Source organism: Rhinoderma darwinii, chromosome 1, assembly GCF_050947455.1.
Source record: "Rhinoderma darwinii isolate aRhiDar2 chromosome 1, aRhiDar2.hap1, whole genome shotgun sequence".
NCBI classification, from domain to species: domain Eukaryota; kingdom Metazoa; phylum Chordata; class Amphibia; order Anura; family Rhinodermatidae; genus Rhinoderma; species Rhinoderma darwinii.
The window spans coordinates 506,884,165-506,908,417 of NC_134687.1; the positions used below are offsets into that span (position 1 = coordinate 506,884,165).

The following is a 24,253-nucleotide window of genomic DNA, read 5'->3' on the forward strand; positions in this document are numbered from 1 at the left end:
CCTAAATGGACAGAGACAGATCCTCAAATGAAGATTCATGAACAGATAAGATCAGTTCGATCACAGTATGGTAAGTTATTAGGAGAAAATAACCCTCACATAAAGTAAAATATACACATAGAATTGCAAAATGATTTGGCAAAAGACAAAAAAACAGCACTATACAGATCGTCTTTAAAGTTAAATATGAGACATATTTTATAGTCAAATTCCATAATAAGAACTAAATTACAACAAATATATTTTTCTAGTAAACCATAAAAGATGAGAACATAGTAATAGTACAAAGACAAGCAAACATTGATAGTGTGCTGCCATCTAGAGTACTTACGCATTATTACATTCTGCCTTAGAATTGTACAATTTATAGGGAATGTATCATCAGAAAACTACCTATTGTTTAAAGAGGCTCTGTCACCAGATTTTGCAACCCCTATCTGCTATTGCAGCAGATAGGCGCTGCAATGTAGATTACAGTAACGTTTTTATTTTAAAAAAAACGAGCATTTTTGGCCAAGTTATGACCATTTTTGTAGTTATGCAAATGAGGCTTGCAAAAGTCCAAGTGGGTGTGTTTAAAAGTAAAAGTCCAAGTGGGCGTGTATTAGGTGCGTACATCGGGGCGTTTTTAATACTTTTACTAGCTGGGCGCTCTGATGAGAAGTAACATCCTCTTCTCTTCAGAACGCCCAGCTTGTGACAGTGCAGATCTGTGACGTCACTCACAGGTCCTGCATCGTGACGGCCACATCGGCACCAGAGGCTACAGTTGATTCTGCAGCAGCATCAGCGTTTGCAGGTAAGTCGATCTTACCTGCAAACGCTGATGCTGCTGCAGAATCAACTGTAGCCTCTGCTGCCGATGTGGCCGTCACGATGCAGGACCTGTGAGTGACGTCACAGATCTGCACTGTCACAAGCTGGGCGTTCTGAAGAGAAGAGGATGTTACTTCTCTTCACAGCGCCCAGCTAGTAAAAGTAGTAAAAACGCCCCGATGTACGCACCTAATACACGCCCACTTGGACTTTTACTTTTAAACACACCCACTTGGACTTTTGCAAGCCTCATTTGCATAATTACAAAAATGGTCATAACTTGGCCAAAAATGCTCGTTTTTTAAAAATAAAAACGTTACTGTAATCTACATTGCAGCGCCGATCTGCTGCAATAGCAGATAGGGGTTGCAAAATCTGGTGACAGAGCCTCTTTAAATAAGGTTTTTATGTTACCTATTTTTTGGGGGGGGAAATTTTAGGGAATTTCTTTTTTTCTTTTCTATATCATTCTCTGGATTAACCCCTTCCAACTGCCCACTGTGTTTTGACGGCAGGCAGTGCAGGTCCCTAGTCTTCAGCGATGTCTTTTGGCGTCACTGTAGAAAAGGCATTTGAGTGCAGCCTCCTGAATACAGCTGGGATGAGATCAAAGGGGACTCCCCTTATCACTGGAAACAAGATCAGAGACTGGGGGAACCATCTGCACTCAGCCCTGGTGTCCTAGAAAGGACCCCAGGGCTGTCTGCTCAGTAAGCCTGCTATTAGGGAACACTATGTGCTACCCTAACAGCAGCCTGTGTCATAGTGACACAGGGTAACGTATTAGCATAAAAGGAGAATGCTAACACATTATAAATATAAAATAAAGATGTCAATAAAGTTATCCCTTCAAGGGATCTAAAAAAAATTAACAAAAAAGTTCAAAAAAAGTCATTATTTAGCATCACAATAGACTAACACTTCCTGTTCTGTAGAGATCACTTCTCAGCAGTCATCCCATTATCATTACAGGCAGGATTACAATGGAAGGTAACACCTCTATATGGATAAGGCCTCATTTACACGAGCGTGTGCGTTTTGCGCACGCAAAAAAACGCAGCGTTTTGCGTGCGCAAAAGGCACTTGACAGCTCCGTGTGTCATCAGTGTATGTTGACAGCTCCGTGTGTCATAGAGATGAGGCTAGTCGACGTCAGTCACTGTCCAGGGTGCTGAAAGAGTTAACTGATTGGCATTAACTCTTTCAGCACCCTCGACAGTGAATTCCGATCACAATATACAGCAACCTGTGAATAAAAAAAAGACGTTCATACTTACCAAGAACTTCCTGCTTCCTCCAGTCCGGTCTCCCGGCCGTTGCCTTGGTGACGCGTCCCTCTCTTGACATCCGGCCCCACCTCCCTGGATGACGCGGCAGTCCATGTGACCGCTGCAGCCTGTGATTGGCTGCAGCCTGTGCTTGGCTGCAGCTGTCACTTGGACTGAATCGTCATCCCGGGAGGTCAGACTGGAAGAAGAAGCCGGGAGTTATCGGTAAGTCAGAACTTCTTTTTTTTTTTTACACGTTCATGTATATTGTGATCGGAAGTCACTGTCCAGGGTGCTGAAACAGTTTAACTCTTTCAGCACCCTGGACAGTGACTGTCTCCCGACGTCGCGTACCGGAATTTTTTTTGCCGGATTCGGTCAAAACGAGTTCGGCCGAACCCGGTGAAGTTCGGTTCGCTCATCTCTAAATTCTGACACTCCGTTTGGATGTTTGTAAACAGAAAAGCACATGGTGCTTTTCTGTTTACATTCAGTTTGACAGCTCTTGCGCGAATCACGCAGTTCGCACGGAAGTGCTTCCGTGCGGCATGCATGGTTTTCACGCACCCATTGACTTCAATGGGTGCGTGATGCGTGAAAAACGCACGATTATAGAACGTCATGAGTTTTACGCAACGCACTCGCGCTGCGCAAAATTCACGCATTGTCTGCACTGCCCCATAGAGTAATATAGGTGCGTACGACACGCGTGAAAAGCACGCGCGTATATTACGCTCGTGTAAATGAGGCCTAACACTGGATCCACCATTCACAATAGACAGACACTTCCTGTTCTGTAGAGATCACTTCTCAGCAGTCTTCTCATTATCATCACAGGCAGGATTACAATGACCGGTAACACCTTTATATAGATAATACAGGATCCACCATTCACAATAGACTGACACTTCCTGTTCTGTAAGGATCACGTCTCAGCAGTCATCCCCTTATCACAGGCAGGATTACAATGAAAGGTAATACCAATATATAGATAATACAAGATCCGCCTATGACAATATGTGATGGACACAGCCCTCCTCCTGCAAAACGACCTCAACACAGGTCACAGAGCATGCCTAGAAAACTCTCCCTTAGAAGTCAACGATTCCCCCCGTTCATGTGGCTGCTGTAAATCATCTTTCTTAGGGTATGTTCACACAGGGCAGATATGCGCTGTGTGTAATAGTACACAGCGTATCCGCCCTGGTCTCCACAGGGAATTCCGGCTGAAAAACAGCACCGAATTGTGGTGCAGTTTTTTGTCCAGAATGTCCGCTGCAGAAAATAGGTTAAAAATAAATAAAAAGCCTATGCTTACCCGTAGTCATGGCGACACGTCCCTGACATCATGCGATTGGCTGCAGCAGTCACATGGGATCAAACGTTACCACTGGAGGCCAGGAGCATAGAGAACGGTACGAACGGTTTAGCGACTGTTTTTTTACAGCAGGTGGATGACATTTGTTCCAATCTCATCTACTTTGCTGCTACTGTAATACGCTGCTCATTTTCCGTAATGAAATCCGTTGTGGAAAATCCGCAGTATTTACGCTACATGTGGACTTACCCTAAATGCTGTTAACAGCAGCTCAGGCAAAATGGCTGCCCCAATAATCATGCACAGAAAATAGAATTAAAAAAAAAATATACAACCAAAGAATAAAAACAGATTAGAAAAAATAATATGTTTCACTATCTGGTTTTAATTAGTAAAAATAATACAGGTGAAAAAGCACAGTTTTGCGATGCAGTTTTCGGCTGAGTGATTTCTACAGGTGAAGTATTTATTTTACAGTTTCAATCCGCAATGCAAATCGCAGAGAGGCCGGGTTCCCACGGGTCGGATACGGTGTGCAAAAACCGTGCAGTATATCCGACCTGAAACCCGCAGCACCTTCCATCCGAAAAACCGCACCACATCGAGCAGAATTTCCGCTGCGGGAAAAAGCTCTCATACTTATCCCCTCCCTCTTCTCTGCGCGTAGTCCGGCCTCCTGGGATGACGTTGCAGGCCATGTGACACTGCAGCCTGTGATTGGCTGCAGCGGGCACATGGGATGCAACGTTATCCCAGGAGGCCGGACCGCGGGAAGAAGGACAAACTTATGGCAAAGTAGGATTTTTTTTTTTCCCAGGAGTTGCGATTTTTGCAGCGTAATCGCTGCGAATCTGCCGCAAAAGTCGCAACACTTGGCTTTCTGTTGCGGGATTTTCAAACCCCATTGAATTCAATGGGAAAAACCCGCAGCAGAAAAAAACAACAAAAACGCACCATAAATTGACACGCTGCAGATTTAAATTCCGCACCACAGGTCAATTTATTAACGTTTTTTTCCGCAGCGTGGGCATGAGATTTCCTAAATCTCATCCACTTAGCTGCTACTGTAAATGCTGCTGAATTCCCGCACAGAATTCCATTGCGGAAATTTCGCAGCATTTATGCTAGGTGGGATCCCGGACTAAAACAGCAATTTTGTAGGTGCTTTTTTTTTTTTTTTACTGCACTATCAAAATACACCTTATGGTGTAGACAAAAAGTATATAATCTAAACCAAGCCCCTCTACTTAACTTTGTCTAAAATGCACCTCCATTACCCCTTAATGACCACCAATGCGCCTTTTCACGGCAGCCGTTAAGGGTACTTATGCCAGAGCGCCCCTTTTTCACGGCACTGTGACATAAGCCCGGTACGGGTGTACTGTGGCGGCTAAAGCGGGTATCGACTGCGCTATTGATTCTGTCAAAACAATGGAACCCGTTCACAATGGTGACAAACGGAAAGCATTAGCAAAGGTTGAGATCAATGGTGATGCAAAGGGAAGCGAAGGTTTCCATTTGCCTTTCCGTTGAGGGGTTACCCGACTGAAACCTCCGACGGAACCTCTCAACGGAAAGGCAACGCTGATATGACCGAGAAAGCAACGTTTCATGCTCCCGGCACGCTGGTCGCAAGTGCCCTGAGTGACAGATCTAGCGGACAATCTGGACACCTCTAGAGCGGTGACTCAGCGCAGAGGGGCGGGGCTTGCAGTGCAGGAGCACTTGTACATGAAGTCCCGCCTCAGTGGCACTTATGATCGGCACGCTGGGGGAATGAAACAATTTTCAAACAGAAGGTAATTTAACAATGCCCTCCCCCTCCCCTATATCGCTCGGTCAGCAGGTTTGAGGCCTCCAAACTGCTGACCGGTTCCCTTTAAGGTGACAGACGTAAGAGGTTTTTGTTGCAAATATCCCTTTTCCTTTATGTGGTAATAATTTTAATCCTGTTAAGATACTTTCTAGCAAAATTTTCTATTCTATTCCATGCCAATTACCACTGTAAATTTGAACAGCTAAACAACCGACATTCTGTATAAAAAAAACAACAACTATGTTCTACAACGGCTCCCATCTGCAGCATATCCCACTGTATCTCTATGCAAGGGCACACGTTGCAGCCTTCGGTGGGAGATATACGTCCCAAAATATCAGCAGCACAAACATATCTGGTGCAGATAAAACAATGTCTTTACGAGTTCCTAATATTACCATTGGAAAGAAAAGTTTGTATACAAGTAGACATTGAAAGCAGATTCCTGTGTCCATCAGAACAAGTAAATGCAAGGCGCCCATCCAATTATCTAACAATGGGGTCTTACTGCAGAGGTCAAAATTGCAGCAGAAGCACAAGGACCGGAGTAACACCTCTCCCATCCTCTAGCCAGAGACTGTCAGGGTATGCCAGGCCGGGTTCCCACGTAGCGTAAACGCTGCTGAATTTCTGCAACGGATTTCTGTGTGGAAATTCAGCAGCACCTACAGTAGCAGCTAAGTGGATGAGATTCAGAAAACCTCATGCACGCGCTTCGGAAAAAAAAAAACGCAGCGTAAACAATAATAAATTGTGCCGAATTTAATTCCGCAGCATGTCAATTTATGCTGCGCTTTTGTTGATTTTCCTTTGCGGGTTTCCCCCATTGAATTCACTGGGGAAGCAAAACCCGCAACAGAAAGCCAAGTGTTGTGACTTTTGCAGCGTATTCGCACCGATTACGCCGCAGAAAAATAATCACAACTACAGAAACATTTAAAAAAAAAAAAATCATACTTACCCAGAAGGCCCTCCTTTTTCCTGCAGTCCGGCCTCCTGGAATGACGTTACATCCCATGTGACCACCGCTGCAGCCAATCACAGGCTGCAGCGTCATCCAGGGAGGCCGGACCGGACTGCAATGGAGGGACGCGTCGCCATAACAACTGCGTACAGAAGTATGAGCGGTTTTTACCGCTGCTTTCCGCAGCAGAAGTTCTGTAAAAAAAAAAACGCACCACAATGTGGTTTTCGGACGGAATGTACTGCGGGTTCCAGGTCGGTTACGCAGCGTATCTGTCCTGCGGGAACCCGGCCTTCGAGTTGGGCTTTTTGAACAGTGAGAGGACCACAGGTGGCGGACCGCTGCTCTGGTACATACATATGATCTAGTAAGTCATTGGGGGATTTACTAAGCTAAATGCACAAGAACTATGGCTCAATTTGTGCCAAAAAACTGGCGTACATGCCTTGTGCCACATTTATTTTCTTTAGACACTTTTTGTGCGTTAGTTTTAAAAAGGTTCTAGAACAGGAAAAGAAAATGTGCTCAAATTTGAACACAAAAGGCGGCGTAAGGAAGGGAAAGTCATCTAACAATCAGTCAGCAACCTTCAGCACTCTAGATGTCAAGAAACTACAACAGTTGGGGTGCCGAAGGTTGATGACGCCTGGTCTAACATGTGCCAAATCTATCACACAGCGGGCATTACTGTCCGAGATTTGACGCACTGGCTGATTATTACTGCACAACCCCTTAAAGGGAACCTGTCACCTGCATTTCACCTATTGAACTCTACTCATCCCTCACTGGCCGCTGCTGTCAAAAGTTCATTGCCGTTATCCCCTCTCCCAAACTCCTCCTCCGATCGCAAATAACGGTCTGCAAACTTTTTGCGACTTTTACGGTAATAATCAGTCAGTCTCATTCGTTCCTCTGTTTCTGCCCGCCCACTGACGAAAACTGGCCCACCCTGATTGCGATCAATCAAAAGTAAGGAAGCGGGGTTAACTCGGAAGGGCTTGAGGAACGGAGATGTGACTCATGATCATTAGAATACGGCGCAGAAACACTAAAAAACGGAATACTAAAGCTACAGAGCCGACTAAGAATATAATTATAGGTTACATAAAAATGATTTTTCACCCACTACCACCAGGTATTGCTGGTTTAACAGGTAAAATGCTGGTGACAGGTTCCTTTTAAGGAGAGTCTACCCCAGACATGGGCAAACTACGGCCCGCGGGCCACATACGGCCCGTTAGGCTTTTTAATCCGGCCCGCCGAACTTGTCCAAATTATAGTAAAAACCTCCTTTTTTTTCCCCTTTCCCTGCAATGCCCACGTTTTCCCAATAGATGGCGCACTCAAAACACATTGACCGTTGTTAATGTGGCGCGTATTTCTCTTTATTTCACTTTAATTTTCACTTCGTTTCACGTCACCATTAAGCCCTTCGGTTTTCAAAGAGTACAATATCAGCCGTCACTTTGCCACGAAGCATGCAAACTATGCTAGCAAGCAGTCAACACAAGAACGGGCGGCTACTGCTCAGAGGTTGGCAGCTAATTTACAGAGTCAACAGAACTTTTTTCTTGATAAATCACAGTGCGTATGTTATTTTAATCTATTTACATTTCCTCCTCCCAGTATCTGCGAAATAGTATGTAAATGCCATATCTTGCATATTCCTTGAGACAAATTTATTAACTGATAAGGGCTATTTTTCACATTTGAAAGACAGTTAATAAATTGGGTTGTAGTGTTCTTACTGTGCTATGAGGTTTGCACACACTACATTTAATGCTTTAGTATATCCGGCCCAAACACTCCCTCCAAATGCTCCTGGCCCGGCCCCTCTGTCAAATTTTAGAACCCATTGTGGCCCGCGAGTCAAAAAGTTTGCCCACCCCTGGTCTACCCTGAACTCCAAATAGCGGAGATAAAAGGGCTTTCTCAAAATCATAAATGATGACCTAGACAAGGATAGGTGACAGTTTCTGATCGCTGGGAACCGATCCTCTTCGCTGCACCCCCCACAACGAGGAGGACATGGAATGAGCCAAGTGCTGCGCTCTGTTGTTTCTAGCATTCTCGACCACTGCTTCATTCAATGTCCGCAGGGCTGCAGTGAGGAGGATCTGTAGGTTCAGGCCCCCTTTCCCACGATCAGGGGGGTCCCATCAGGGAAGCCCCCAGCAATCAGAAAATAAACACCTATTTTGTGGATAGGTGATCATTTATGATTTTGGGAATGCCTCTTCTAAAAGAACACTTTTTGCAGGGAGAAATGGCGTAGAAGCAAAATGGAGGAGTTACCTACCACAAACTATTCCAGCTCCAAAAAGGCATGTTGGAATATAAAAGCAGTGACTTGATTGGAGTTGCCATAACAACCAACCTGAACTAATTTTAATAAAATCCCAAATCGTAATCCTTTAGAAACCACTCCCCCCAACACCAGTACAGTACAGAGAAGACCACACTGGTGTCCGCAAGATGATGACCATCCCTGTACAGAGAATGAGCCATAACAAGCCCGCAGAGATTACAGTGTGATCTATCCGGACAGGACTGGACACCTCGTATTGTCCGCCATTACTACTGCCGCCGGAGTGACTGGTCGTCCTCACCTCATTATTCAGGTTGAGCACAGGAGTCGCAGCCGTCATGTCGCTGAGTAGTTATTATCGCTGTGATACAGGAGAGCAGCAACTCACTTCTCAGTAGACGATAGATCCTAGTAGGATAAAGGACCTTGGATGATGTCACGATCATGTGATCAGTCACGTGTGTGGGATGAGTCAGGCTGTGCTGGGGAGTTACATGTGTGAAGCTGTGTAGGCAAAATTGTGTGTGTGTGTGTGTGTGTGTGTGTGTGTGTGTGTGTGTGTGTGTGTGTGTGTGTGTGTGTGTGTGTGTGTGTGTGTGTGTGTGTGTGTGTGTGTGTGTGTGTGTGTGTGTGTGTGTGTCTCTGGCGCGGTGCACAACTGTGTTCGTATATGGTGTGTATACATAAGACCTTTTCTGGCTAGTAAAAAACTGACCAAAAATTGCGGTAAAATCGCATTGCTGTGATTTTCGTCTGTGGTTTATACAGTTGAAAGAGATTATTTACAGGTTTCATTTGTAAAAATCCACACAGGCGAACACCACTTTCTGAACTGCGACAATTCAATTTTTCAGCAATTTGTCATGCGTTTTTTATTGCTGCCAAAACGTCTCATGTGTGACGCGCACGGCGCAGGGCTGTGTGTGAAGTGCAGATATGTATATAGTAAACTACATTGCTGCTTCTCTATAGGTCAGAAAATAGACCACATGAAGCTCCTTCCACACATGTGACACATCACATGGTCATGATGTCATCGAAGGTCCTTTAGTCTACTAGGGTGTAGACACAATTCTCCTCACATGTGTCTTCCTGTGTCAGTATGATACCAACACAGCGCACATGTCTGGAAGCCGGCGAGTCTGAATGCTTCCTATTGTGTCAGCGTGGACGGCATTACTTGGCTATGAACGGACATGTTCAATTACTATTTACATGGTTTTTTTTTAACAATTTTTGTACACATTGGGAGAGATTTCTCAATGTAGAAAAACAAATGTGTTCAGGGATCGTGAAAATTGCATTAACCCCTTAGCCTCTTTAAGGCCAAAACAGGCTTACATACTATGTCACCACATTATAAGTGGCCTATCTTGTACATGATGTGATTGGCGCTATGATGTAGATTACAGCAGTGTTTTTTATTTAGACAAACGATCATTTTTGACGGAGTTATGACCTATTTTGCTTTATGCTAATGAGTTTCTTAACCCCTTAGAGACCACCAATACGCCTATTCACGTTGGTCACTAAGGAGCCTTAGGCTAGGCTGATGCCTTTTCACGTCAGCCTAGTCTTAAAGGGAATGTGTTGCCAGAAAAACATGTTTTTTTAAAAAAAAATTAAACATTTAGTGTGTGGGTGATTAAACATTGTTCAAATTTTTTTTTTTTTTTTTTGCACGAGCCAGGAAATATTATAAATTATTTCTAATTTATAATACTACCCATTTTTGGTCACTAGATGGAGCTGTTCCCAAAATTGCAGCATTGCAACATTGGGTTAAAAGCCCTCGCTCTAGTGAGCTCTCGGCATCCCCCCCTCCTTTATCCTGGCTAGTGCCGGGATAAACGAGGGGTTTGAACCTCCTACACTGTGTGTCGCCATTTTTTGAGCTAACCCACAGTGTAGTAGGTTTACATACAGTAGTAAACACACAAAAACACGAACATACATTGAAATCGCTTACCTGCTCCTGCCGCCGCGGCTCCCTCCGGCCCGTCCGCTCCGTTTGCTGTCGCTGGTGCAAGTGCATAAATCCGGAAGCCGCGACCGGAAGTAGTAATATTACTGTCCGGCCGCGACTTCCGGTCCACAGGAAAATGGCGCCGGACGGCGCCAATTTCGAATAGGACTGTGTGGGAGCGGCGCATGCGCAGTTCCCACACAGACGCCGTACACTGCAGTCAATGGGACGGGAGCCGTTCGCAGTCCCTATAGGACTGTGGCTGCCGTATTCCATGTCTGTATGTGTCGTTAATCGACACACACAGAAATGGAACAAAAAATGGCAGCCCCCATAGGGAAGAAAAAGTGTAAAAATAAGAAAAAGTAAAACACAAACACACAAATGAATATAAACATTTTTAATAAAGCACTAACAACTTTAACATATAAAAAAATTATTTGTGATGACACTGTTCCTTTAAAGAGGCTCTGTCACCAGATTTTGCAACCCCTATCTGCTATTGCAGCAGATAGGCGCTGCAATGTAGATTACAGTAACGTTTTTATTTTTAAAAAACGAGCATTTTTGGCCAAGTTATGACCATTTTCGTATTTATGCAAGTGAGGCTTGCAAAAGTACAACTGGGCGTGTTTAAAGTAAAAGTACAACTGGGCGTGTATTATGTGCGTACATCGGGGCGTGTTTACTACTTTTACTAGCTGGGCTTTCTGATGAGAAGTATCATCCACTTCTCTTCAGAACGCCCAGCTTCTGGCAGTGCAGATCTGTGACGTCACTCACAGGTCCTGCATCGTGTCGGCACCAGAGGCTACAGTTGATTCTGCAGCAGCATCAGCGTTTGCAGGTAAGTAGCTGACCTCGAACTCCTTACATCCAGTCGACGCCCTTCTCTCAAGAGATGTCTGCACATACGGCCATCCTGCTCCACAGTGACCACCAGGGTGTGCTCACGAGCTCAGTCCAGACTTAAGAAGCCAGAGCGCATGCATGTTGGTGATTGAGCTAATTGTTCCAGAGCACCTTGAGCTGTAAGAAGGTCCCAGCCCCATCCTCCCACGCCTGAGCTTTGTTGTTGTATTCCAAGTCTGTCTTGCAAATGGTCCCCTAGTGTTTCCAGCTCCCAGTGTTCCTTGTTCCTGTAACCTGTATCCTGATCTAGTGCCGTGCTTAGCTGTAGCCGTGCTGTGCTGTATACCACGCCTGTCCTGCTTCTCCACGACTGACGTGTACCTGCTGCCTAGTTCCTGCCAAGCCTGCCTTGCTACTCTCCGGGCTGCCACAGGTACCCTATATAAACTATAGACTCTGACCTGTGCCCTATTGGCCAGCTGGCATACAGCCAAGGCGGTACGGCCCAGTGGGTACACAAACCCTACGTGACAGTAAGCTCAGGCCATGGACCCCGCTTGTCGATCCAAGACCATGAGATGCTGGCGGATATGCTAGACCTCCGGTCTCGACAGGAAGAACTCCTCCAGGCTTTGAACATTCTCGCACGTCGGCGGGAGGCACGAGCTGCCGTTCCTCCTACTACACCAACCTGGCAGTGTTGGTCCTCAGACTACACCTCCTGGCAGTGTCGATTCGCGTTTTTCTTTGCCACTTTCAGACCGCTATGATGGAGACGCAGGTGGCTGTCATGGATTTTTGAACCAGTGCTAGATCCACTTCAGCCTGTATACTAGGACCTTTTCGTCTGACGGCGTAAGGGTCGCTTTCATCATCTCTCTCCTCACTGGCAAGGCTCTTGCATGGGTGAACCCTATCTTGGAGAGACAAGGACCACAGACCCGTAACTTCCAGGGCTTCCTCCGGACTTTTCGTATAGTGTTTGAGGAGCCTGGACGGGTCTCATCTGCAGTGGCTTCCTTGATTAACCTACGCCAAGGAGACACCTCCGTGAGCGAGTACACCATCCACTTCCTGGCGGGAGAACTGTTCTGGAACAATGAGGCCCTGGTGGCTGCATTCTGGCATGGACTGTCTCCTAAAATTAAGGACGAACTTGCTGCTCGAGACCTGCCATCTACCCTGGATGACCTCATCCGTCTGTCCGCCCGGATTGATATGCGGATCCAAGAACGCCTCCAAGAGGTTCGTCGGGAGGGAGGCCTTCCTAGTCTGGTCCCTTTTTTGCAGCAACCCGTGCTGTCCTCAGATGTCATTCCTCCTAAGGAGTCTGTGATGATGGACCAGTGTAAGCTATCCACACAGGAGAGACAACGCGGACGCACTTCGGGTCTCTGTCTATATTGCGGCCTCGGTGGCCATCTTGTGCGCCTGTGTCCCTAAAAATCCCAAAGCTAGGAGAGGCAACCTTGGGTAAGAAAGGACTTCTGTCTAAATTGTCCATACCAGTGACCATAGTGTCCAGCGAGAGAACGCATCAGGTCTCTGCTTATCTGGACTCTGGATCCGCTGCTAATTTCATCCGTAGAGACCTGGTGGATCTTCTTCAATTACCCACCACCCCCCTGGAGAGGCTGTTGATAGTGGCATCAGTGAATGGATTACCTCTGTCAGACCCAGTTATAGTTGTGACCAAGTCGCTGAGGCTCCAAGTGGGAGCTCTTCACTCCGAACTCCTGTCGTTCTATGTCCTATCCAAAGCCGTTAACTCTGTATTACTGGGCCTGCCTTGGCTCCGACTACATGCCCCAGTACTGGACTGGAATTCTGGAGAGGTTCTCCAGTGGGGCCCTGAGTGTCAAAACCGATGCCTGGTGCAGATTCGTTCGGCTCAGCCTTCACTGCCTCGGTCATTGGCAGGATTGCCGGGTCATTATGCTGCATTTTCGGTCGTCTTCAGCAAGAGAGAGGTGGAGACATTGCCTCCACACCGGGCGTATGACTGCCCTATCGAGCTGACTCCTGGTGCATCCCTTCCCCGTGGTAGGGTATATTCTCTCTCCTTGCCAGAGACTCTGTCCATGTTCGCCTATGTGAAAGAGAACTTGGAGAGGGGCTTCATACGGAAGTCTTCCTCCCCGGCAGGAGCCGGGTTCTTCTTCGTCAAAAAGAAGGATAAATATCCGTTGCCACTGATCTCAGAACTGTTTAATCGTATACGTGGTGCCAAGATTTTTTCAAAACTAGACCTGCGTGCGGCTTACAACCTAGTCCGGATTTGCCAGGGTGATGAATGGAAGACTACATTTAACACCCATGATGGACACTATGAATATCTAGTAATGCCCTTCGGCCTGTGTCATGCTCCCGCGGTCTTCCAGGAGTTTGTTAATGACATTTTCTGTTACCTCTCTATGTTTGTGTAGTAGTCTACCTTGTTGATATCTTGATTTTTCTCCAGATCCTATGACGCATCAGAGACATGTCCGTCAAGTTTTGCTGCGGTTAAGGGAGAATCGTCTGTATGCGAAGTTGGAAAAGTGCGTGTTTGAAAAATATGCTCTACTTTTCCTGGGCTATATCGTCTCGAATCGAGGTCTCGAGATGGATCCTGAAAAGTTAAAGTCTGTCCTGGAATGGCCACGCCCTCAAGGCTTGAGGGCTATACAGCGCTTTCTGGGATTCGCCAATTTTTACAGACAGTTTATTCCAAACTTCTCACTGACTTCTCCTATCGCTAACCTCACTTAAAAGGGCATGAACGCCAAGGCGTGGACTCCCGAGGCAGAGTCTGCATTCAATAGCCTGAAGAGTGCCTTCATGTCAGCCTCTAGCCTCCATCATCCAGATGTCTCTCTACAGTTCTTGTTGGAGGTGGACGCATCCTCTGTCGGTGCTGGTGCACTTCTGTTCCAGAGAGGCTCCAAGGGCAAGTCAATGGTATGTGGATATTTTTCTAAGCTCTTCTGCAGAACGCAACTACTCGATTGGGGATCGGGAGTTACTGGCCATCAAATTGGCTCTGGAGGAGTGGAGACATCTACTAGAGGGCGCAGCTCATCCCATCCTGATTTTTACGGACCATAAGAACCTTACCTATCTTCAGACGGCCCAACGGCTGAACCCCGGTCAGGCAAGGTGGTCACTGTTCTTTACCAGGTTCCAGTTTGAGCTCCATTATCGCCTGGCCGACAAAAATGTGAGGGCTGATGCCTTGTCCAGGTCTTTCGAGACAGAAGACACCATGGAGATTCCACAGAACATCATTGATCCGTCTTGCATTGTCTCTGTCAATCTCCTGCAAATTGGGGATATTCCTCCAGGGAGGACTTTTGTGCGCCTGGCTGACCGTGGAAGAATCCTCCGCTGGGGACACTCCTCTAGATTGGCAGGTCACGTGTGGGACCGTAAGACTCGGGATCTGATTGTTCGTCATTTCTGGTGGCACACGCTGCCCATTATGGACTTTCTTTCTTCCTGTTCAGTATGTGCAGCCAACAAGATCGCTGTAGCGTCCATGGCCGCGGGCCGTCGGGTTTACTCACTTCCCGCTTCGTTCTTCCACGGAAAACTCGGATGAACCAATGCAACTCGGGGCCTCCGTGTCTCCCCAACAATGTAGGAAGAATGGTCTCTGCTTCTACTGTGGGGATGACAAGCATCAAGTGAACAACTGTCCTAGGCGTAAGAATAAGCAGCCGGAAGAACTTCCGCGCCTAAGTGACCATCGGGGAGGTCACTTGGGCGCACAGGTATTTCCCGTAAATATGAAACCTAATTGTAAAGGATCTGCCAGGCACAGCTTCTGTGTCAACACCCATAGGTAATCAGTCTGCACCTGCTTCTATGTCTGTGAGACTGACTCCATCTTCCACCACTCAGGATGGCAGGCTTAGGCGTGGGAGAGCCTATCACAGCCTGGCCAGACGGAGCTAGCTCCCGCCCTCTGTCTATTTATACCTGCCTTTCCTGTTCCTCCTTGCTTGTGATTCTTCTCGTTTGGTTTCCTGGCCCTGCTGCAGCTTCTTGAACTATTTGACCTTGCTTCATATTTACCCTGGCTTACTGACTACTCTCCTGCTCTGCGTTTGGTACCTCGTACACTCCTGGTTTGACTCGCCTTGTTCACTACTCTCCTGCTCTGCATTTGGTACCTCGTACACTCCTGACTTGACTCGGCTCGTTCACCACTCTTGTTGCTCACGGTGTTGCCGTGGGCAACTGCCCCTTTTCCCTTGCTTCTGTGTACCCTTGTCTGTTTGTCTGTCGTGCACTTATTGAGCGTAGGGACCTTCGCCCAGTTGTACCCCGTCGCCTAGGGCGGGTCGTTGCAAGTAGGCAGGGACTGAGTGGCGGGTAGATTAGGGCTCACTTGTCTGTTTCCCTACCCCCAGCATTACACTAATAAGATCTTGCTTCCCTTTCAGGTCTCTTTTGAGTGTAGGTCTGCTACCGGCAGTGCCTTCGTGGATTCAGGGTCTTCTGCTAATATAATGTCTGTGGAATTTGCTATGTCGCTAGCTATGCCATTGATTGATTTGCCTAAACCTGTCCCGGTAGTGGGTATCGACTCCACTCCACTTGCTAATGGTTATTTTACGCAGCATACCCCTGTTTTTGAACTCCTTGTTGGCTCCATGCATTTGGAGCAGTGCTCTGTACTGGTGATGCAAGGATTATCGTCCAATTTGGTTTTAGGCCTTCCCTGGTTGCAGATTCATAATCCCACGTTTAACTGGAATACTGGGGATCTTACCAAATGGGATAATGAATGCATGACGTCATGTTTTTCTGTTAATTTTATTTCTCTCCCTGAGGAGGTGAACACTCTACCTGAGTTTATTCAGAACTTCGCTGATGTTTTTTCTAAAAAGGCCTCCGAAGAGTTACCTCCTCATAGAGAATACGATTGCGCAATCGATTTGGTACCAGGAGCTAAGCTCCCTAAGGGTAGGATATTTAATCTCTCTTGTCCCGAACGTGAAGCCATGAGAGAGTATATCCAGGAATGCCTGGCCAAGGGTTACATTCGCCCCTCTACTACTCCGGTAGGTGCTGGCTTCTTCTTTGTAGGGAAGAAGGATGGTGGTCTTAGGCCGTGCATCGATTACCGAAACTTGAATAAGGTCACTGTAAGGAACCAGTATCCCCTTCCTTTGATTCCTGATCTCTTCAATCAGGTTCAGGGGGCCCAATGGTTCTCTAAATTTGATCTTCGGGGGGCTTATATCCTTATCCGCATCAGAGAGGGGGATGAGTGGAGGACTGCATTTAACACACCCGAAGGTCATTTCGAATACCTCGTCATGCCCTTTGGGTTGTGTTATGCTCCCGCAGTCTTCTAGAATTTCATAAATCAGATTTTAAGAGACTACCTGGGGGTATCTCTTGTAGTGTACCTTGATGACATACTTGTGTTTTCCAAGGACTGGTCCTCCCACATTGAGCATGTCAGGAAGGTGCTCCAGGCCCTTCGGGAAAACAAACTCTTTGCTAAAACCGAAAAATGTGTGTTTGGGGTGAAGGAGATACCATTTTAGGGTCAAATCCTCACTCCTAACGAATTCTGCATGGACCCTGCCAAGGTTCAGGCTGTGGCTGAATGGGTCCAACCTGCCTCCCTGAAGGCGTTACAGTGCTTCCTGGGGTTTGCTAATTATTGCAGGAGATTTATTGCTAACTTCTCGGTCATCGCTAAGCCTCTTACGGATCTTACTCGCAAAGGTGCTGATCTCCTCCACTGGCCTCCAGAGGCGGTCCAGGCTTTTGAGGTCCTTAAGAAGTGCTTTATCTCGGCCCCAGTGCTGATTCAGCCTAACCAAATGGAGCCATTCATCGTGGAGGTTGACACCCCCGAGGTGGGAGTGGGTGCTGTCTTGTCCCAGGGTACCAGGTCCCTCACCCATCTCCGTCCCTGTGCCTACTTCTCCAGGAAGTTCTTGCCCACTGAGAGTAACTATGACATTGGCAACCGCAAACTCTTAGCCATTAAATGGGCATTTGAAGAGTGGCGCCACTTCCTGGAGGGGGCTAGGCACCAGGTAACGGTCCTTACCGACCACAAGAATCTGGTTTTCCTAGAATCTTCCCGGAGGCTAAACCCGAGACAAGCTCGATGGGCGTTGTTTTTTACTAGATTCAACTTTTTGGTCACCTATAGGGCTGGGTCTAAAAATATTAAAGCTGATGCACTGTCGCATAGCTTCATGGCCAGCCCTCCTTCGGAGGAAGATCCTGCCTGTGTTTTGCCCCCAGGTATAATCATTTCCTCTGTTGATTCTGACTTAGTCTCCGAAATTGCGGCTGATCAAGGTTCAGCTCCCGGGAACCTTCCTGAGAACAAGCTGTTTGTTCCCCTGCAATTCCGGCTAAGGGTACTCAGGGAAAATCATGACTGCACTATCTGGCCATCCAGGCATCCTGGGTACCAAGCACCTTATTGCCAGAAACTATTGGTGGCCTGGGTTGCCTAAAGACGTTAAGGCCCACGTCGCCGCTTATGAAATTTGTGCTAGGTCCAAGACTCCCAGGTCCCGACCAGCGGGCTTACTATGTTCTTTGCCCATTCCCCAGAGACCTTGGACCCATATCTCCATGGATTTTATCACCGATCTTCCTCCATCTCAAGGCAAGTCGGTGGTGTGGGTTGTAGTCGACCGTTTCAGTAAGATGTGCCACTTTGTGCCCCTCAAGAAACTACCCAATGCCAAGACGTTAGCTACCTTGTTTGTCAAACACATCCTGCGTCTCCATGGGGTTCCTGTCAATATTGTTTCTGACAGAGGGGTACAATTTGTTTCATTGTTTTGGAGAGCCTTCTGTAAAAAGTTGGAGATTGATCTGTCCTTCTCCTCGGCCTTCCATCCTGAAACTAATGGCCAAACCGAGAGGACTAATCAGTCTCTAGAACAATATTTAAGGTGTTTTATCTCTGACTGTCAATATGATTGGGTCTCCTTCATTTCCCTCGCTGAATTTTCCCTTAATAACCCGGTCAGTAACTCGTCAGGGGTCTCCCCCTCTTTCTGTAATTTTGGGTTTAATCCACGGTTCTCCGTTTCACCTGGTGGTTCCAACAATCCCGAGGTAGATGTCGTTCATCGGGAACTGTGCACAGTCTGGGCCCAGGTTCAGAAGAACCTAGAGGCGTCCCAGAGCATACAAAAGACTCAGGCAGATAGAAGACGTTCTGCTAACCCCTTGTTTGTGGTCGGGGATCTGGCGTGGCTGTCTTCAAAAAATGCGTGTCTTATGGTCCCGTCCAAAAAATTTGCTCCCCGGTATATAAGGCCGTACAAGGTCATTGAGGTCCTTAACCCTGTCTCCTTCCAACTGGAGTTACCCCTGTCTTTTCGAATACACGACATGTTTCATGCCTCCCTCCTGAAACGCTGCTCCCCGTCCTTGGCTACCTCGAGGAAACCTCCGGTCCCTGTTCTCACCCCTGAAGGGGTAGAAATCGAGGTGGCCAAGATTGTGGACAGCAGGATGGTCCAAGGCTCCCTCCAGTACCTGGTCCATTGGAGAGGATACGGGCCTGAGGAGAGGACTTGTGTACCCGCCCGGGATGTTCACGCTGGGGTATTGCTCAGGAGGTTCCATCTTCGGTTCCCCAATAAGCCAGGTCCACCTAGAAAGGGTCCAGTGGCTCCTCATAAAAGGGGGGGTACTGTAAAGGATCTGCCAGACACAGCTTCTGTGTCGACGCCCATGGTTAATCAGTCTGCACCTGCTCCTAAGTCTGATAGGGTGTCTCGATCTGCTACTACTCAGGCTGGTAGGCTCAGGAGTGGGAGAACCTATCACAGCCTGGCAAGACGGTTCTAGCTCCCGCCCTCGGTCTATTTATACCTTCATTTCCTGCTTGTCTCTGCCTGTGATTCTTTCCTGTTTCCTGGCTCTGCTGCTCCTGCTATTATTATTGACCTTACTTCATTTTGACCCAGGCTTTACTGACTACGCTCCTGCTCTGCGTTTGGTACCTCGTACACTCCTGGTTTGACTCGGGTCGTTCACTACGCCTGTTGCTCACGGTGTTGCCGTGGGCAACTGCCCCATTTTCCTTAGCTTCTGTGTACCCTTGTCTGTTTGTCTGTCGTGCACATATTGAGCGTAGGGACCGTCGCCCAGTTGTACGCCGTCGCCTAGGACGGGCCGTGCAAGTAGGCAGGGACTGAGTGGCGGGTAGATTAGGGCTCACCTGTCTGTCTCCCTAACCCGTCATTACAAAAAATTTTCATTTTTCCCTAGATATGCTATTTCAGAGGCAAATATGTCATGCCCAGCTTATGCCACTGGAGACAGACACCTCAAAAATTGTTAAAGGGGTTCTCCCGGGTATGGCGATGCCATATACAGTGAAGGAAATAAGTATTTGATCCCTTGCTGATTTTGTAAGTTTGCCCACTGTCAAAGACATGAACATTCTAGAATTTTTAGGCTAGGTTAATTTTACCAGTGAGAGATAGATTATATTTAAAAAAAAACAGAAAATCACATTGTCAAAATTATATATATTTATTTGCATTGTGCACAGAGAAATAAGTATTTGATCACTTTGGCAAACAAGACTTATACTTGGTGGCAAAACACTTGTTGGCAGGCACAGCAGTCAGATGTTTTTTGTAGTTGATGATGAGGTTTGCACACATGTTAGATGGAATTTTGGCCCACTCCTCTTTGCAGATCATCTGTAAATCATTAAGATTTCGAGGCTGTCGCTTGGCAACTCGGATCTTCAGCTCCCTCCATAAGTTTTCGATGGGATTAAGGTCTGGAGACTGGCTAGGCCACTCCATGACCTTAATCTGCTTCTTTTTGAGCCACTCCTTTGTTGCCTTGGATGTATGTTTCGGGTCATTGTCATGCTGGAAGACCCAGCCACGAGCCATTTTTAATGTCCTGGTGGAGGGAAGGAGGTTGTCGCTCAGGATTTGACGGTACATGGCTCCATCCATTCTCCCATTGATGTGGTGAAGTAGTCCTGTGCCCTTATCAGAGAAACACCCCCAAAACATAATGTTTCCACCTCCATGCTTGACAGTGGGGACGGTGTTCTTTGGGTCATAGGCAGCATTTCTCTTCCTCCAAACACGGCGAGTTGAGTTAATGCCAAAGTGCTAAATTTTAGTCTCATCTGACCACAGCACCTTCTCCCAATCACTCTCAGAATCATCCAGATGTTCATTTGCAAACTTCAGACGGGCCTGTACATGTGCCTTCTTGAGCAGGGGGACCTTGCGGGCACTGCAGGATTTTAATCCATTACGGCGTAATGTGTTACCAATGGTTTTCTTGGTGACTGTGGTCCCAGCTGCCTTGAGATCATTAACAAGTTCCCCCCGCGTAGTTTTCGGCTGAGCTCTCACCTTCCTCAGGATAAGGATACCCCACGAGGTGAGATTTTGCATGGAGCCCCAGATCGATGTCGATTGACAGTTATTTTGTATGTCTTCCATTTTCTTACTATTGCACCAACAGTTGTCTCCTTCTCACCCAGCATCTTACTTATGGTTTTGTAGCCCATTCCAGCCTTGTGCAGGTCTATGATCTTGTCCCTGACATCCTTAGAAAGCTCTTTGGTCTTGCCCATGTTGTAGAGGTTAGAGTCAGACTGATTAATTGAGTCTGTGGACAGGAGTCTTTTATACAGGTGACCATTTAAGACAGCTGTCTTTAATGCAGGCACCAAGTTGATTTGGAGCGTGTAACTGGTCTGGAGGAGACTGAACTCTTAATGGTTGGTAGGGGATCAAATACTTATTTCTCTGTGCACAATGCAAATAAATATATATAATTGTGACAATGTGATTTTCTGTTTTTTTTTTTAATATAATCTATCTCTCACTGGTAAAATTAACCTAGCCTAAAAATTCTAGACTGTTCAGGACTTTGACAGTGGGCAAACTTACAAAATCAGCAAGGGATCAAATACTTATTTCCTTCACTGTATGTGGAAGTAGACTGCTGTTTAGGCACACTGTAGGGTTCAGAGGGGAGGGAGCACCAATTGGCTTTTGGAGAGTGCATTTGCTTGCTAGTAGTTTTGTTTGAGTATTGCTGGTGTTTCCGTTTATAATGTGGGGCATATGTTAGTTGGGAAGAGTACATCAGAGGCATAGTCAGGTGGTATAATAATTGGGTTAAAAAAAACAGTAAAACAATCCATAGATGTGTGTTACGCTGTGACACAATCATTTCTGCACGTGCCAGAGTCGCACTGGTAAATGTCCTTCCTTATCCTCCTCTTGGTCCACACCCTGCACCTTTGCAGTTTGGGGAATTTTGCTGGCAAGTGCAGTCCTGGTATAATACGCGCGCCCTCGCTTCCTCTCCGGAGCACTACTGTCCCGTACTGAAAACATGATTATAGTATGGGACAGTAATTCCACTGAGAGGCAGGGACTCCTAGCGTCGTACATAACTATGATGCTAGGAGCCCGGCTCCCTGCAGTGTGTTCGATCCGGGACTTGCGGCCGAAATACGTTCCGTCCTTTACGGACCGAACATGCTCGTGTGAATCCAGCCTTAACTTTATTCTGCGGGTTAGTCCGATTCTGGCAATACCAAATTTATAGTGCTTTTTTATGTTTTACAGCTTTTTGCATAATAAAATAACTTTGTGTATTGTATTTTGTATCCTATTTTTTCTGTTGCCAAGTTGTGAGAACCATAATGGTTTAATTTTTTTTTTGTCGACGGAGCAGTATGAGGGCTTGTTTTTTGCGAGATGTTTATATAGGTAGAATTTTGGATACATGCAACTATTTGATCACTTTTTATTCCAATATTTGTAGGGCAAAGTGACCAAAAAACAGAAATTCTGGTATAATTTTCTTTTGCCGTTCACCGCGTGTAATAAATAGCATAATATTTTTATAGTTTAGGCCGTTGTGGTCGCGGCGATAGCAAAATTGTATATGTTTTAACCCCTTCCCGCTCCTTGACGTACTATTATGTCATGGCAGCTGTATCGTTCGCGCTCCATGACGTAATAGTACGTCTCCGGAGTAACGGCCGTTTCGGCCGTCCTCCCGACACATACAGGAGCTGTGACGCTGCTGTCTTGTTCAGCAGCTGTCACAGCTCCTACAGGGGGGACTGATCGCTGTGTCCCCGCTGATTAACCCCTTAAAAGCCGCGTTCTATAGAGATCGCGGCTTTTTAGGGGTTAAGCTGCCATCGCCGGCCTGCTACGCGATAGCGGCCGGCGATGGTGACTATGGCAACCGGACACCAAACAATGGTGTCCGGCTATGCCATAGACGGAAGCCTAGTGGGTCCTGACAACGTCAGGACCCACTATGCTTGCTGTCAGTGAGTAGCTGACAGTTCTAATACACTGCACTACGCATGTAGTGCAGTGTATTAGAATAGCGATCAGGGCCTCCTGCCCTCATGTCCCCTAGTGGGACAAAGTAATAAAGTAAAAAAAAAGTTAAAAAAAGATGTGTAAAAATAAGAAAATAAAAGATTTAAAAGTAATAAAAGTAAAAATCCCCCCTTTTCCCTTATCAGTCCTTTATTATTAATAAAAATATATAAACAAACAAATAAACTATACATAATTGGTATTGCCGCGTCCGTAACGGCCTGAACTACAAAATTATTTCATTATTTATCCCGCACGGTAAACGCCGTAAAATAAAATAATAATAAACCGTACCACAATCACAATTCTTTGGTCACTTCACCTCCCAAAAAATGGAATAAAAAGAGATCAAAAAGTCGCATGTACCTAAAAATGGTACTGATCGAAACTACAGTTCGTTACGCAAAAAATAAGTCCTCGCACGGCTTTATTGATTGAAAAATAAAAAAGTTCTGGCTCTTAGAATAAGGTAACACAAAAAGTGAATGATTGTTTACAAAACGTATTTTATTGTGCAAACGCCATAAGACATAAAAAAAATCTATAAACATCTGGTATCGGCGTAATCGTATCGCCCCGCAGAATAAAGTGAATATGTCAATTATAGCGCACGGGGACTGTTTTTTAGTCACCACGCCACCTAAAAATAGAATAAAAACTGATCAAAAAGCTGCATGCACCCCAAGAAAACTACAATGGATTCCTCAAGGGGTCTAGTTTCCAAATTGGGGTCACTTTTGGGGGGTTCCCAATGTTTTGGCACCACAAGACCTCTTCAAACCGGACATGGTGCCTAATAAAAAAGAGGCCTCAAAATCCACTAGGTGCTCCTTTGTTTCGGAAGCCGGTGCTTCAGTCCATTACCGCACTAGGGCCACATGTGGGATATTTCTAAAAACTGCAGAATCTGGGCAATACGTATTAATTTGCGTTTCACTGATAAATCCTTTTGTGTTATAAAAAAAATGGTATAAAGAGGATTTTCTGACAAAAAAAAAATGTAAATTTCACCTCTACTTTGCTCTAAATTTTTGTGAAACACCTAAAGGGTTCATAAACTTTCTAAATTCTGTTGTGAATACTTTGAGGGGTCTAGTTTCTAAAATGGGGTATTTCATAGGGGTTTCTAATATATGGGCCCCTCAAAGCAACTTCAGAACTGAACTGGAACCTAAAAAAATAAATAAATGAGGCAATACTTACATTATACTGATAATGAGCCGTGCCCACCCCGAGATGACCCCAGTTTTGACCGTTTGTATAAACGGAGACCCCTATTAGACTGTTCCAGTGCCCGGTTTTCCCAAGCATACACCCCCGAGAAGTGTATTTCTATTGATGAGTCCCTGGTACATTTTAAAGGGAGGGTTCAATTCCGCAAGTACCTGCCGGGTAAGAGGGCAAGGTATGGCGTGAAGATGTATAAGTTGTGAGAGTGCATCAGGGTATACCTACAGGTTTTGGATATATGAAGGAAAGGCCACCCCCAAACCTGACTGCATCCTGGACTACAATAGGTACATGGGAGGGATGGACTTGTAAGATCAAGCCCTGAAGCCCTACAGCGCTATGT

The 24,253-nt window shown here is 46.2% G+C and overlaps 1 protein-coding gene across 2 annotated transcripts in view; it reads right to left on the reverse strand.

Moving 5' to 3' along the window:
- Nucleotides 1–8,996, reverse strand: part of SRFBP1 (serum response factor binding protein 1) — a 139,010-nt gene extending 130,014 nt beyond the window's left edge. Inside the window, exon 1 of one of the 2 annotated variants that reach the window (XM_075854807.1) lies at nucleotides 8,792–8,996. In XM_075854807.1, coding sequence (XP_075710922.1) covers nucleotides 8,792–8,796 — 5 coding nt within the window. In that variant the 5' untranslated portion in view covers nucleotides 8,797–8,996. The remainder of the gene's footprint in view (nucleotides 1–8,791) is intronic. The other variant, XM_075854806.1, reaches the window with a different exon arrangement.
- Nucleotides 8,997–24,253: the final 15,257 nt, after the last annotated feature.